Raw genomic sequence first — 16,693 nt, forward strand, 5'->3', positions numbered from 1 at the left:
AGAGGTAGTTCTCCAAAGGAAAGGACCTCGAGCAGATTTTGAAAAACAGAAAAAAAAAAAAAAAGTCCAGTCTGGATTCCTGAGGAAGTATGGAATGACTACCATGCAAAACCTAAAAATTCCCTTATTGAAATTAATTCTTCAGATTAGACATCTAGTTAAACTCAGTTCAGTCGCTCAGACGTGTCTGATTTTTTGAGACCCCATGGACTGCAGCCGGGCCTCCCTGTCCATCACCAACTCCTGGAGCTCACTCAGAATCATGTCCATTGAGTCTGTGATGCCATCCAACCATCTCATCCTCTGTCCTTCCCTTCTCCTCCCGCCTTCCATCTTTCCCTTTTGAGGGTCTTTTCAAATGAGTTAGTTTTTGCATCAGGTGGCCAAAGTATTGGAGTTTCAGCTTCAGCATCAGTCATTCCAATTAACATTCAGGACTGATTTCCTTTAGGATGAACTGGTTGGCTCTCCTTGCTGTCCAAAAGACTCTCAAGACTCTTCAATACCACAGCTCAAAAGCATCAATTCTTCGGCGTTCAGCCTTCTTTATAGTCCAACTCTCATATCCATACATGATTACTGGAAAACCATAGCTCTGACTAGAGGGACCTTTGTTGGCAAAGCAATGTCTCTCTTTTTAATATGCTGTCTGAAAGTGAAAGTGAAATCGCTCAGTTGTGTCCGACTCTTTGCGACCCCATGGACTGTAGCCTACTAGGCTCCTCCGTCCATAGGATTTTCCAGGCAAGAGTACTGGAATGGGTTGCCATTTTCGTCTCCATGGGATCTTCCCGACCCAGGGATCGAACCCGGGTCTCCCGCATTGTAGGCAGACGTTTTTTACCATCTGAGCCACCAGGGAAGCCCAATATGCTATGCTGGTCATAAATACTTACCAATTTAATTAAACCTCTCGAATCGATTATTTCATCCCAATGAACTAACATTTTCGTTTTCAGTGACCTGACGTTTTTGAGCGTCCTACAACCTCTATCTTCTTAGATAATATTTATTAGGTTGGACCCATTACTTTTGCGGTGAAACTGAGATCAACCATTCCTTGTGGAAGACTGGCAGAAAATGCTGGAAGAAATATAAGAAAACGATGACACCGCAAGTCCTGCAAACTAGCCGAGGGACCCCAAGCTGCAGCGGTCCCTTTCTTGAATTGACGGTCTAGGTGCCCTGATACCGAGCTACCAGGGTCAGCGAAATCGATTGAGCTACGGGTCCCTAAGGGCTAAGCAGGCCGAACTGCATACTGGAAAACGTAGTTCCGCGAGCGAAGGAACGGAATGGCGAGCGGCGCACACGCGCACAAGGAGCTCAGGGCAACAAAGACGGCGACGTGCGCGCACGCGCCGGAGAAAGAGTCGGGAGGGCTGCGCTTGCGCTCCCGGCCGCCGCTCTGAGCTACCGAGCGGCCAAGAGGACAGAGAGAGGGAGGGGCAGGAGCCACCGACCGCAGGAGGAGAAGGGGTTGTGCTCCTGGACGGGCGAGGAGAAAGGGGCGGGGCCGGCGAGCCGCGCGCGGAGGTGCACAGCTCCAGGGACCGGGGGCGCGCGGAGGTCTGTGGCCCTTGCCGTCCCAGTGGCCGCCGCCGTCGCTTGGCCGCCGTCGGTCTGCGGGAGGCGGGTTATGGCGGCGGCGGCAGTGGGAGCTGTGAATGAATTCTCCGGGTGGACGAGGGAAGAAGAAAGGCTCCGGCGGCCCCAGCAGCCCGGTGCCTCCCAGGCCTCCGCCCCCCTGCCTGGCCCGCTCCCGTCCCGCCCCCAAGCCGGCCCCTCCGCCCCAATCGCCGCATAAGCGGAACCTGTACTACTTCTCCTACCCGCTGTTCGTAGGCTTCGCGCTGCTGCGCCTGGTCGCCTTCCACCTGGGGCTCCTCTTCGTGTGGCTCTGCCAGCGCTTCTCCCGCGCCCTCATGGCCGCCAAGAGGAGCTCCGGGGCCGCGCCGGCCTCGGCGTCGCCCCCGGCACCGGTGCCAGGCGGGGAGGCCGAGCGCGTCCGAGCGTTCCACAAACAGGCCTTCGAGTACATCTCCGTCGCCCTGCGCATCGATGAGGACGAGAAAGGTAAATGGGGAGCTGGGGGGAGGGGGCGGCGGCGCCGGGAAGAAAGCGGTGCGGTCGCCGAGGGAGGGCAACACCTGCGTCCCTTTGCTGACGGAGCCAGCGGGCACCCCCGAAACTGATCTGCCCTGCGAGACCGCTTCCTCGGGGTTAGACCCTCATCCTTGATGAGTCTCAGCTGAAAAAGCTCTCCCCTTTCAGGCGCGCTAGCCGCTGACTTTGTTTCGGATACTAGCCTACACCTACATTTCTGTATGACCCGAGTCCCTGTGAGACTCCTAGACGTGCTTGCTGACGGTGACAGTTGTCCTAGAGTGACCACACACATCCTTTCGAGCGCTGTGAACAGTGAGTGGCTTGCTCTGAGCCAGGTTTCCAAAAGGTTTTGATATCGAAGAAGCTGTTCCTTGTTACAGGGTTTTAGTGAAAGCAGAGTACTGTAGTGTCAGAAAAAGAGAACAAATGGTGACTTAATTTTGAAAGGAACAGCTGCATATAGATTACAGCTGAATTTGCACTATTTTTTAAGTTTCATGACAGTTATTTTTATCAGTATAATGACTTCTAAGTATTTTCGATAAAATTCTGTTTTAGTATAAAACTTTTGCCCATGGTTGATTTGATCTCATCTAAATGAATATTCCGAGTATTCCATTCAAAGTTTCTGAATTGAAATATTGAGTGAATAGGGTTAGTTTATACATACTGTTTTACAGTAAAATGTAAAGATTTCTGTTTCTGGATGAAAGCAAGGGTACCACGTTCTTCAGATTTCTTTTAAACTAACATTTTTTTTTTTAGTCTTTTTATATGCCAGGCACTATTTTCTTGGCTTTACATGTGTAATCTGTTTAATCATCACAATTACCCCCTGAGGTGAAGATACTGTTGGGCTTCCCTGATAGCTCAGCTGGTAAAGAATCCACCTGCAATGTGGGAGACGTGGGTTCGATCCCTGGGTTGGGAAGATCCCCTGGAGAAGGGTAAAGGCTACCCACTCCAGTATAATGGCCTGGAGAATTCCATGGACTGTATAGTCTACAGGGTCGCAGAGAGTCGGACACGACTGAGCGACTTTCACTCACTCGATGAGAAATTTTTATGGAAGATGATAAATGAAATTATAACATTTTGAAAATCCCTCCTTTGATCTCTAACTCCAGTTTGCCGAGATCTTTTCCCTCTAACTACTCATTTGCATTGTTCATTAGTATAAAAAAAGCAATCTGCAGTTCACTGGTAGTGTCTCCACTACAAACTCCACAAACTGTTCCAGGTTTTCAGTTTGGTTGAAATCTGTTTCCTTTGTGGGGCCTTGGACGGGGAGTAGGATATAAGGAAGGAGGCAGGTATTCATGGGCTTGGAGTAAAAGGACAGAGAGGAGGCTTCAAAAAGTTGAAGAGAGGACGCACATTTAAGAAAAGAATACTGTGTGGTTTGGGAGGGAAATTTTTTATTAATTACTTTATTTACCACCTTTAAGGAAGATCCAAGATCACCTGAGGAGGATGAAGAAGCATATACTATTATCCCTTTCTAGAGAAGCACTGTTTTATTGTACTATTTTATTATAATAGAGTCCTCTGAAGTTTTCTAATCTAGGTCAAAAGTTGAAAAGAGGGATATATTTGAGGGTAGATCATTTGTTGTATTTGAAAAGGGAATGCCAGTACACACAAGGAAATTTTGTTAACACTGGGTGATGGGAGTTGGGTGGTAGCAAGAGAGATCAACAAAAACTTAGGCTTAAAAAAAAGGTCCTAGATTCTTAAAACTAAAGAGAAATCACCTCCATGTGAGGGGTAAGTGATGGAAGTGGAATTCAGACCTTGGATTTCATGCTGGTGATTTATCTTTGGGTATCACATATAGGCCTCTATTTTATTAAAGTCCTCTTAAAATATTTACGTATAAATATTTTCAGCAATCTGTGTATCACATATTTCACTCTTTTTCAGCAGATAATGTTTCTATTCAACGGTTTTGCTTTATTTATACTTTAGTTTCTAAAGTGGACATCAGAATAGGCAATGATACCTCTCTAGTTTGAGTTCTACAACTGCTGCATTATATTCCAAAGGAGATTGGTTCAAACTGAAGTAAATTAGTTATACTCATTTTCCTTTAAAAATGAAGTAAAACTGAGTTTACATTGTTGTGATTCTCTTTTATCTCAGATTTTCCCTTGAGTATATTGAACGTTTTTATATTTTAACCTTAATTCAGTAGATGCAGGAGTTCATGTTTGAGGTCTGTTTGCCTCTCCAGCATCCTTGAGAATACAGAACTTAATTCCAGGAGAATTTCATTCTCTCTCTTTCCTCCTGCATCAAAATACATATGAACAAATAGTAATGAATTGAATAGATAGTCTTCACAAGTTTCCTAACTCTGTGGTTAGCCCCTGAATCATTAAGGAGCTAGTAATGTCCTGCATTTCCTTTCCCTTGATAATTTGACTTAATTTATAAATATACTGAAAGCCACTTTATTCCAGCAGGTGAAGTGGGCTATTTCAGACTGTCATGATGTTAGGTAATTGACACATTTGGTGCCTTCAAATAATAAAGGCCAAATTAAATCTTATTTTAACAAAGTAATATGTAAATGTTGTTTATGTGGTGACTATTTTGAATTTTATTTTTTTATGGCGTACTTAACTGTGATGCTGAACTTTCATAAAGGCTTAGATTATCTAAAACCATGCTATTTTTGAATAGAAAAGAATAGCACAGCAAATTCTATTCACCTAATAAAAGATTATGTGAAGTTTGTTCATTAGAGCATTTATTGAATACCAGTTAATTTGTTCAGCTCTGCATTCTAGATGTTAACTTGAGAGAAAATTACTTTGAGATGTGTTAAGATGTTTCTTATGTGATTAATAAATGTATGTATTCTTAAAAAAATGTGTGTATTCTTTCATATGTATCCTTCATTTTTTCCCAAGGAGTTAAATGATTTGTGGATGTTTTATTTATTGTTGAACATCTTTGGAAAACTGATAACCTATGATATCAGCTGTATATCTGGAGAAATTGGAATTTAAAGACTGAATGCACAGTAGCAGAATTAGGAACAGAGTTTAGGTGAACAGATTCATAATTTCATACTTTTATTTTATACTAAGCAGGTTCTCTATTGTGTAATTCCAAGGGCCCCTTGGAATACTTGGGGGAGAAAAGGAGGTTGTAATAGTGGTTCTTTGGATTAACCAGAACATGAACTAACATGCTTTGCATGGCTCCTACGGGTAGACAGGTAGACAAGCCTGGAATCTCCTGAGTAATATCAGTGGTACAGATTCTCTAGGTGTGGTTCAGTTACCTCAAATACGTAGGACTTGACAGATAACAAGGGCCCAGCATGTTGTATGAGAGAGAGAGAGAGTCAGTTTCTCAAGACAAGATAGGGCTGCATGCAGCATCTGTCATCAAGGATAAAAATTATCTAAATAAAATCCTTTTCTGTTTAAAATTTCTAGTCAGTTTATATTTAAAAGTTTTTTTTTAAACTACTGTATAATTTTATAATTTCATGTAACCCAACACACACAAAATACTTGCTTATCCACATCTATTTTCAGAAGGTGAAGCTAGAGAGTAGAAATCAGAAGTATCAGATCTGGAGATCTGGTATATTTTCTTTTACTCCTAAAAACTATGAGACATCAGTTTGAAAGGATTGATTTCAGGCAATTTTTTTGAGCCTCATTTCTGTTTTAAATGATTAGAACAAGGAAAGAATTATTCTGATGGCTTGACATTCTGATAATATACTTTTCCCAGAGAATAACATTACTTTTTATTAAATATACAATAAACATTTCATATTTCTCTGCAAGAATATGGAGTGACATTTGCACTAAAGCCCAACAGGCAGCCATTCTTAGGAACTTCCTCCCTTGTTCTGTTTTTAGGGTTTTTGTGGGTTTTTTTAATAGTTTATATCCTTCCTAATGTAAAATACAGTTAACCCTGTAAAACTCACCTGGTAACTAGATTCCTAAGATTATTGTACGCATCCTGATGACAGTTGTCAGTAAACAAGTATTAAATTATCAAAGAAGGATCTTTCCTAACCCTTCTTGCCGTTTTTATGCTAGCTTATTCTCTGTGCTTTACCCAATAATAGTTGGATTTTTCTCCCTGGCAAAGTATAGATTCTCTGTTTTTCTACTAATTTTCCTCTCTCTTGACCTATATAATAGTAGTGAAGGTATTAATAAGCTGACCTAGCTTTTTTTTTTTTTTGCTCTTGCTTTGTGAATTAACAACTGCTCACGCTCGATACCCTGTAGAATAAAACATCTTTGAGCACACTCAAACTCAGCAGTTTGTTCTGGTAAATAAGGAAAGAAAAATGTCAAAATCGAGGTTTTCTTGGGACTAATAAATGTTTTACAGCTATATGGGTATAGCATAGACAGATTATGCTTATTCACATCTTTCTGCTCTTTTGTAGATATTTTACGCTGAAGTGGAGATATTTTGTGCTTAACTGTTGTTGTTCTTAAGTGAGTTTTGCGAGTGCCTTTCAGTGAACTATCATTCGAACACACACCTGTGGCTTAAAAAGTGGGATGTATTACTTATTGTAGCCAAGAGAACACACACCATGGGGAACCATCCCTTATCTCAGGAAAAGGCAACTAGAAAGAATGTACAGAATTTGGGCTTGTACTCAGTGATTTTTTGAGGAGGAGTTATGGAAGCAAGGTTTTGCTCTGGATTGGATGCTTTCAGGAATTGTGGATAATTCTGTAATTAAGTTTCTTAAATCTGATACAGAAGGGGAGACTAGAGTGAGGATGAAGTTATGGTTGGTTGAGAGGCACTCATTAGCCCAAAGAGAAGGATGTTTGGTGTTTCATGGCTTGGGCAGTGTTCATGTTTTGTGTGTGTTTATAGACATGATTGCAGAGTAGTCTTGTTTTTATCTTCATTCATCATGATTACAGAGTGGGCCTGTCTGATGTTCTGTGAAATTGTTTATATTCAGTATAACACCAAGGCACAGTTGTGATGTCAAATCATTTCCTTGTTACACTAAGGCTTAGTTGATGGTACTAGCTCCTGGATGTCAGGGGCTGCTTTTCATTGTCTCAGTTTTGAGGGTCTAATTTCATCCTTTTTAAACTGCAGTGCCTCTTACCCAAATTGACATTTGAATTCTGACTGTACAGGATCCTGGGCAAGTTACTTCCTACTACACTGAGATAATGTTTGTGAAATACTCCACTCCGTACTTGTGCATAGTAGGTCCTCAGAAAATAGTAACTACTGTTACTAATTCTACAGTTCTTTTAAGGTTACAGCCTCTAGAGGTTATGCTTGAACATTGTTAAACCTTGATATCTAGTTTTTATTATCTTCCTTTTAGGAAACAGCAGTCTAAATGTGATTTGGGGAAGAAGGAGAATTATCTAAAGAGTGATATAAAAATATATTTGTTAATTGTGACTCTTAGTTCAGAAAAAACAAATGGAAGTCTCTTCTTGGCCTCACTTAGTATCCTAGCTTTTTATTACAGAAGAGATGAAATGAATTTTTTGTTCTCACGTACACACTCATAGATGAATACCGGCCTCTTTAGGCATTTTTGGTGATGCTGGATCTTCACGCTGCGTGGGCTTTTCTCTTAAGTGTGGCCTGGGGGGCTGCGTGGGCTTTTCTCATCGTGGTGACTTCTCTTGTTGCAGAGCACAGGCTCTAGGGAGCTCAGGCTTCAGTAGTTGGAGCACGTGGGCTCCGTATTTGTGTATCCCAGGCTCTAAAGCACAGGCTCAGTAGTTGCGGCACAGAGGTTTAGTTGCCCCAAGGCATGTGGGATCTTACCGGATCAAGGATCGAACATGTGTCTCTTGCATTGACAGATGGAATTTTTTTTTTTTTTTTTTGCGCCACTAAACCACCTGGGAAGCCCAGAATGCAAGCTCTTGATAGAGAATTTGGGAAATACTGATAATGCACAAAAGTTAAAATTATCCACCATCCATCCATAGTAAATACAAAAGATTTTTAAAGAAAATAAGTTGAAATTCTTAAGGTTAAAGAAAATGTCCAAAACTGTAATGATTTCTTTACATGGGGTTGAAAACCTTTCCAGTTAAATGGGGAAAAAAATAAATCATTTCAGAAATAAACCTTGATGTTTGAACATGAAAGCAAAACATGGCCTTTTTGCTGAATTAAAGCAATAGAAAGGATACTTTCTGTGATAGTGAACTATGAGAGAATGAACCTGGGAGCTGTCAGTCTGATGCTTCATGGCCTCTATAGTTCACTGTGGATTAGCACACATTAAAATCTACTGTAAGGTCTTTAAAGATTCCTGTTACTTTCAAATGTGACACTTGCAGGTTACTAGCAGAAAATTGTGTAGGAAAATGGATATACTTATTTCCTGGAGTTGTTTGTGGAATGTTGCTTAAGAAGGACTAAATAGATGAGTAAAAACAATGGGCTTTAAGAGCAAAAATACAACTGTGCATACAGCTCTGCAGTAGGGTTTATATTTATCAACAGATTTATTAAATATGCCAAAAGTAATTTTTACATATCTCTTTTATTAAAATATTATCCCATGCCCTGTTTCATTTGATCTTTGCCACAACTTGAAGTTAAGTAAAAGAAGTGTTATCTTGTTTTTAGGTAAGGAAACTAAAGCTCAGAGAGATTGCCTGACTTTCCCAAAGTCAGAGAGCTCTTAAATGATGGAGCAAGGACTTAAATCTCTTATCTTCTAACTCATATAGTTGCAAACTGACATCCTGTCTACCCAAGCTGCTCTTGTTTTGATCTTCTCAGTGGCAGTCTGGGTACTACTAACATGTGAAGAAAAAGATGCAATAGATAATACACAAATTAGTCCAGTATTCTTATCTTTATTTAAAGATGGATATCATCAGTATTTTTGTTGCTTGTACAGTAACGCACATCAAAAATTAAAATAATGCACAACTATAGAAAGTGAAAATCTTCTGTAATCTTATCCTTAGATGATTACTGATAAGTTTCCTGACTTTGTCTAGTTACATAAACATAAATATTTATTCATTAGAAAAAAATGAATCATGTTGCATAGAAACTCATCTGTAACCTTTTTCACTTAATGTGTAGGAACTGTCCATTTCAAAATACTTAGCCTTCCTCTTGTATTTTTTTCAGTTTTAAGTACACTTCTAATAAGTATATGTGAAGTACACACTTTGTGTATTGCTTAATGAATTATTAAGGTGAACATAGCAGTTTGAAACCTCACCAGGTCAAAAAATAGAATATTGCTCTGGAAGCCTGCCTTTCTCATCCTCTCTTCTGCTTACCACCTTTCCACACCCTCCACAAAGGTATCTTCAGTTCCTGTCTTCTTACACCATAAATGAGCTTTATAAATGAGATCATACAGTTGGCGTTCTTTTTGTGTATGGCTGCTTTTGCTCAACATTATGCTTGTCAGGGCGCTTCCCTGGTGGCTCAGATGGTTAAGAATCTACCTGCAGTGCAGGAGACCTGGGTCCGATCCCTGGGTCGGGAAGATACCCTGGAGAAGGGCATGTCAACCCACTCCAATATTCTTGCCTGGAGAATTCTGTGGACAGAAGAGCATGGTGAGCTACAGTCCATGGGGTTGCAAAGAGTCAGACACTACTAAGTGACTTTCACTTCACTTCATGCTTGTCAGATTAATCTTTGAGGTTACTTTTGGCAGTAATTGTTCATTTTCATTGCTGTATACAAGGGGTCAGCAAACTGCCTGTAATGGGTCATTTAGTAATTTCTTTGTGTGTGTGGTAAAACATAGATAACAAAACTTGCCATTTTAGTGATTTAAAGTGTGGGAATCAGTGGCATTAAATACATTCACAGGGGACTCTGGCAGTCCAGTGGTTAAGACTCCATGCTTCCACTACAGGACGCGTGGTTCGATGCCTGGTCAAGGAACTAAGATCCTGCATGGCACATGGCCAAAAAAAAAAGAAAAATACATTCGCGGTATTGTGCAACCATTCCTACTATCCATTTCTAGAGCTTTACATCCTCCCAAACCAGGACTCAGTACCCACTGAACAAGAACTCCTCCTTTCCCCTTCTGTACTCTTCCCTCGTCCCAGTCCCTGATAGCCTCTGTTCTGCGTTCTGTCTGATTTCGCCAGTTCTGGGTACCTCATATAAGCGGAATCACAGAGTATCTGTCCTTTTGTGTCTGACACTTCACTTGGCATTTCAGCGTCTATAAGCAATGCTGAGGCATGTAACAGATTTCATTCCTTTTTTAGTCTGAATAATATTCCATTCTGTGTGTATGCCATGTTTTGTTTATCCTTTCATCTGCTACTGGCTATTTGGGTTGTTTCTATCTATTGTTGATAATGCTGCTCTAGGGACTTCCCTGGTGGTCTAGTGGCTGAAATTCCGTGCTTCCAGTGCAGGCGGCGTGGGTTTGATCACTGGTCTGGGCATTAAGATCTTGCATGCTGTAAGGCATAGCTAAAAATAATAATAATATTATAAATATTGGTATACAAGTTTCTGAGCCCCTCTTTCAGTGCGTTTGAGTAGCCACGTAGGAGTAGACTTGTGGGATCATATGTTAATTGTTATGTTTAATTTTTTGAGGGACTGCCAAATTGCTTTCCGCAGCAGCCTTGCATTTTTACATTCCTGACACCAGTGCACAAGGGTTTCTAATTTCTCCACATTGGTTAGTTTCAAGGTTTGTTTACTTTGTAAAATAATGGCCATGCTAATTAATGAGAAGTGGTATCACATCATAGTTTTGATTTGCATTTCCATAATGACTTAGGATGTTGAGCATCTTTTCATGTGCTTATTGTCCATTTGCATATCTTCTTGGAAAAAAATGTCTATTAAAGTTCTTTGCCCATTTTTGCGTTCATTTATAAGGATTTATTTATGACTTCACTGGGTCTTTGTTGCTGCACAGGGGCGTTTTCTAGTTGCAGCAAGTCAGGAGCTACGCTCTAGTTGTGGGCGGGTGGGCTTCGCCCTGCAGTGGTTTCTCCTGTTGCTGAGCATGGGCTCCAGGTGCTCGGACCTCAGTAGTTGCAGTCCGTGGCTCAGTTCTTGTGACTCCGGTCTCTGGAACACAGGCATAGTTGTGGTGCATGGGCTTAGCTGTCCCTCAGTGTGTAGGATCTTTCCAGAGCAGGGATTGAGCCTGTGTCCCCTGCCTTGGGAGGAGGATTCTTGACCACCGAACCACCAGGGAAGCCCTCATTTGTTTTTTTGTTGTTATTGAACCATTGTTAAAGTGATCTTTCACAACTATTCAACACTCATATATAGGGGGTGTGATCCAGTAAAGCTTTATATAGAAAAACAGGAAGCTGACTGTATTTGACCCTTGGGCCACTGCTGTCCGTAGATTATGTAGTTCCTAGATTATGAGCCATACTGTGTATGTAGTTCAGATTACTGGCTAATAGTTTCAGCTACAACTGCAACCATTGATTGGAAGCTTCTGCCATCCCTTTCTTCTCTTGATTTGATGTAGTCTTGTTGGTTGAGTTTGAATGTTACTGGGGCCCCTATAGGAGAGAGGGAAATGTATAAGGGAAACCAGGAACTGCTGAAGCATCCTGAAGGCCTTTTGCTTGCTGGAGATCATTGTAAGTTTTGATTTTTCTGCCATGATTTAGTCAAAAGGGGGAATTCCCTGGCGGTCCCTTGGATAGGACTTGCTGCTTTCACTGCTGGGACCCAAGTTCAGTCACTGGCTGGGGAACTAAAATCCTATAAGCTGTGTGACGTAACCAAAATGAAACATATATATAAAAAATTTAGTCAATAGGGTGGTCATCGAAGGTTATAGGCTATAGATTCCCCTAACTTAAGGGATTTAAGTGATTTGAACGTTGGTGTTAGTCCATATGCAAGCTAGCCTTTTTCAGTGATGCAAGGGCCCAATCAAAATTTAGGAATCTTTGCCACTAATTCTCCTGGGCATGCCCTAGAATTCATTTTTTGTCAACTTAGTTCCACGAGTCTGGTCACATTCGCCTTCAGAATTGATGATGGGCTTCCCTGGTAGCTCAGCTAGTAACGAATCTGCCTTCTTGGGCTTTTCTGGTGACTTAGATGGTAAAGAATCTGCCTGCAATGCAGGAGACTTGAGTTCGGTCCCTGGGTTGGGACAATCCCCTGGAGAAGGGAAAAGCTACCCACTCCAGTAGTCTTGCCTGGAGAATTCCCTGGACAGAGGAGCCCGGCAGGCTACAGTCCATGGGGTCTTAAAGAGTTGGATACGACTGAGTGAGTTTCACTTCACTTAAAGCAGAGAAGTGCCCCAGATGGTAGACTCACCTCTTTGGTCTTTCTCTTTTTCGTATTTTGGTAATTTTCAAAATAACCGTCCTAATGGGTCTGAAATGATCTCTCCTTCCAAATTTTGGTAATTTTGACTCTTTTGAAAACTCTCTGATCCCTTCAAATGGATGTTTTAAAAATATTTTTCTAGTTTTTCTCTTCTAATCTTATTCTTGTAAGCAAAATTTTAGCTCTGATATTATCCAACTCAAAATAAATGTTCTTATATCTAAATATTAGAGTATTGCACTTTTCATTATTGAGGTATAATTTACCTACTGTAAAGTTTACCATTTTTTTAGGGATCTGTATAGTTCAGTGAGTTTTGACAAACAGTTGTGTAAACTATCGCTACAGTCAGTATATGGAATGTTTTGTCACCCCAGAAGCCCCCTTGGGTCTCTTTCTAGTTGACCCCTATGCACCCCCTTTGCCACTGGCAGTCAACAGTCTGGTCTGTGCCTATAGTTTTGTCATGTAAACGGCATCATACAGTGTGTAGCCTCTCGTGTCGGGCTCTTTTCACTTAGCATGTTTTTGAGATGCATCTCTGTTCCTACATGCATCAGTATTTTGTCCCTTTTTCTTGCTGAGTAGTATTCTGTGTATGGATATAGCCTAATTTATTAACCTGTTCACGAAATGGTGGACATCTGGGTTGTTTCCAGTTTTTAGCTTTTATGAATAAAGCTGGTGAGCATTCATGCACAGGTCTTTGACGTTTTAATTTGTTAGGGTGAATATGTAGAAGAAGAGCGAGATTGTGTGGTAAGAGCATGTTAATGCTGTGAGGAATGGCCAGGCTCTTCCAAAATGGCCGTATGATTTTACAGTCGCCCCTGCAAATATATGAGAAATTCATTATGTTCTGTCTTGTAATTGTTTCCATTCAAAATTAAAATCATGTAGTTTTAATTTGTAGTTCCCTAATAGCTGATGATGTTGAACATTATTTCTTGTGCTCTCTTCTTTGGTAAAGTGTATGTTTTGATCTTCTGCACACTATTTTTTAATGACTTTTTAAAATATTGTAAAAGCTCTGTATATACTCTGGTTACAAGACCTTTATTAAACGTATTGTTTGCAGATATTTTCTCCCTGTCAGTTTGTGGCTTGTCTTTATATTGTCAACTCCGTCTTTTGAAGGGCAGGAGCTTTTAATTTTTATGAAGTCTGGTTTATCAGTTTTTCTTGTTAAGGTTTGTGATTGGCCTAAAGCCAAGATCACAAAGAATTTTGTCTGTTTTCTTTTATAAATTTTGTATTTTTAGGTTTTACATTTAGGTTTATAACCCATTTTAAGTTAATTTTTGTCTGTCATGTGAAGTTATTTTGCTTATAGATACCTGTTGTTCCAGTGTTGTGTTTTTAAAAAGCTCTTCTTTCTCCTTTGAATTACCTTGTCATCTTTGTCAAAGTCAGATCAATAATGTCTGTATGGGTCTATTTCTGTATTTCTGTTCCATTGATTTATACGTCTCTCCTTTCTTCAGTGGTCTTGTACTTTTAGATAAGAGATAATCTATGCATTTTCCTTTTCTACTATCATACTGACATCCAAGATTCAAATAAGGCAGTAAATCAACTTCCTATTACCAAAGAATATTAGGTAATTGAGTAATTATTGAGCATATGAGTTTATTTGTACAGAATCAGTCATTTCACTTGCCTCCATGTAATGTGGTAAAATTTCTTAAAAGATTTTGTTCAGATGTTGTCAGTGAGACAGTCATACACTGTTAATAGGAGTATAAATTGGCACAAGCACTTTCAAAAACTGTTTTGTTGATTTCCGGTTAATAGAGAATATGTGATGAACCTATGACTCATCAATTCTACTTCTTAAGCATATATATATACACTCTAGAGAAACGGACATATATATATATAAAGGGACAGGTGCAAGACTGTTTGAGTGAAATTGCTCAGTCGTGTCCGACTCTTTGCGATCCCAGGGACTGTAGCCCACCAAGCTTCTCCATCCATGGGATTCTCCAGGCAAGAATACTGGAGTGGGTTGCCACTTCCTTCTCCAGGGGATCTGCCCAACCCAGGGATCGAACCCAGGTCTCCAACAATGCAGGCGGAAGCTTTAACCTCTGAGCCAGACTGTAACATTATTTGAAATATTGGAAAACTGGAAACCCACGTATCTTTTCATAGGAAATAGTTAAACTATAGGGTAGGATACTATACAGAAGTCAAAATGAATGAACTGGATCTCTGTATAGCTAGGTAGGTCTCAGAAACAATGTATATGTTTAAAATAAAGTGATACAAATAGGAACAATAGAAAATGTACAAATAGGATAGGCACTCAGTTCTTACTACTGATTTCTGGGAAGGAAAGGAGCATGGAAATGGGAAGAGGAGCAACAAAGGCAACTTCTGATGTATCTGTTAAATTGCACTTTATTTTTAAAATTCTAAGGCAAATGTGACATTATTATCAATATTCCCACCACTCAGAATGCAGACGCTATTTTACTGATTTTTGTAATTTGCTTCTTTTTTAAATTATAAAACCAAAAATGTAAACAGATTTCTTTTAACAAAAAACTGGAAAATAAGCATCTACATAGCTTGAATTGACTGAAATGCTTAATAATTTCTTCGTGTGTCATTATCAAGTACTTACCGAGCACTTATTCTGGATCAGACACTGCAAAATATTAATGGTACCATAGTAAGAAAGAAAGTACCCTAAAGGGCCAAATCTAGTTAGTGATTTATTTGAGAGGGGGCGGAGGAAGGTGGTCAGAGGTACACACTGATAAGGGGACAGCATTTCTTATTTTGAAAAAATTTTAATTTATTTATGGCTGTACTGGGTCTTCATTCTTGAGCAGGCTTTCCTCTAGTTGCGGTGAGTGGGGGCCACCCGCTCGTTGTGGTGTGCAGACTTCTCATTGCGGAGGCTTCTCTTGCTGTGAAGCTTGGGCTTTAGGCGCCTGGGCTTCAGTAGTTGCAGCACTTTGGCTCAGTTTTTGGGGCTGCTGAGCTCTGGAACACAGGGTCAGTAGATGTGGCGCACAGGCTTAGTGGCTCCACAGCATGTGGGATTTTCCTAGGTCAGGGATCAAACCCGTGTCTCCTGAACTGGCAGGTGGATTCCCCACCACTGAGCCAGCAGAGAAGCCCAACAGCATTTCTTAGTTATTGTGTGTGATGTTTATAATAAGACTTCATCTATTCTTTGTTATCAAGAGAGTCATGATATTTTATTGATTTTGACATTTCAAATCATATTGAAGAATAGCATGGGAATTTTTAATTAAATAGGGACATGAGTTGAGAAAAACGAAAAGCAGTTCTTACGGATGATTTCCACCTTTGCTTTACTGTATCTCTGTATTAGCCACTTATGAGGCGTTGCAGATTCTAAGGACCAAGAAATTAATTTTTAAAACCAATGAAATTTGAATATACTTATTGCCACTTTAAAGAAATATTCTACACATATTTTGATCATGCTGAATTTTTAGGTCCTTTTAGAGCTTAATTTTGAATCAAGAATAAATGTTATGTTTCAGAGAAAATAGAAATGTGTTACTAAATGGCCACATGTGCGACCTTTTATGCCAGTTCTCATGGTACTGGCATTTGTTAAGTAAAAACTAACTCTTGAAAGGATCACCCAGCAATGAACATGTTACATCATATTTGAATACAATTAGGTTAAACAGTGCTTATTTTTTCTCATTATTATTGAAATCATGTTTAAAACTATTTATCTAAAGTAAAATCTTGAGGAGTCAAGTTTATTTCTCTAACACACTATTACAGTGGTTTTAAAGCATTGATACCATGAGATGATAAACAACAAAAGACTCTCTGCTCTGAAATTGAGAAACATTGAGGTATGTATTCCTCTCTTGCAGAGCCACTTATTCATTAGAATGCTAAAGTACTAAGAAGTCACAGAGTAACAGTTTTCAAGCTTACTTGATCACAACCCGCCCCCCCTTTTTTCAACTGTGTATCTCCTAAAAACAGCATGCTTTGGAAAATGTTTAGTGTATTCTTAGGTTAGGCTTCGCTGGTGGCTCAGACAGTAAAGAATCTGTCTGCAGTCCAGGAGACCAAGATCTTCCATGGGTCAGGAAGATCCCCTGGAGAAGGAAATGGCAAATCACTTCAGTATTGCCTGGAGAATCCCGTGGACAGAGGAGGCTGGCGGGCTACATAGTCCATAGGGTCACATAGAGTCAGATCCGACTAAAGCAACTTAGCGCGTGCACACACACACACACACACACGATTTACACAAATTATTATTTTTATTTTAAAG

General features: G+C 40.2%; 1 protein-coding gene across 4 annotated transcripts in view; it reads left to right on the top strand.

Annotated features, from left to right (window-relative positions):
- The first annotated feature begins 1,563 nt into the window (after positions 1-1,563).
- Positions 1,564-16,693, top strand: part of SPAST (spastin) — a 50,092-nt gene continuing 34,962 nt past the window's right edge. For all 4 annotated transcript variants that reach the window (XM_052649692.1, XM_052649695.1, XM_052649693.1 and 1 more), the window contains exon 1: positions 1,564-2,076. In XM_052649692.1, the coding sequence (XP_052505652.1) occupies positions 1,668-2,076 (409 nt within the window). In that variant the 5' untranslated portion in view covers positions 1,564-1,667. The remainder of the gene's footprint in view (positions 2,077-16,693) is intronic.

The sequence above is a fragment of the Budorcas taxicolor genome, chromosome 11 (genome assembly GCF_023091745.1).
Source record: "Budorcas taxicolor isolate Tak-1 chromosome 11, Takin1.1, whole genome shotgun sequence".
Lineage (NCBI taxonomy): Eukaryota > Metazoa > Chordata > Mammalia > Artiodactyla > Bovidae > Budorcas > Budorcas taxicolor.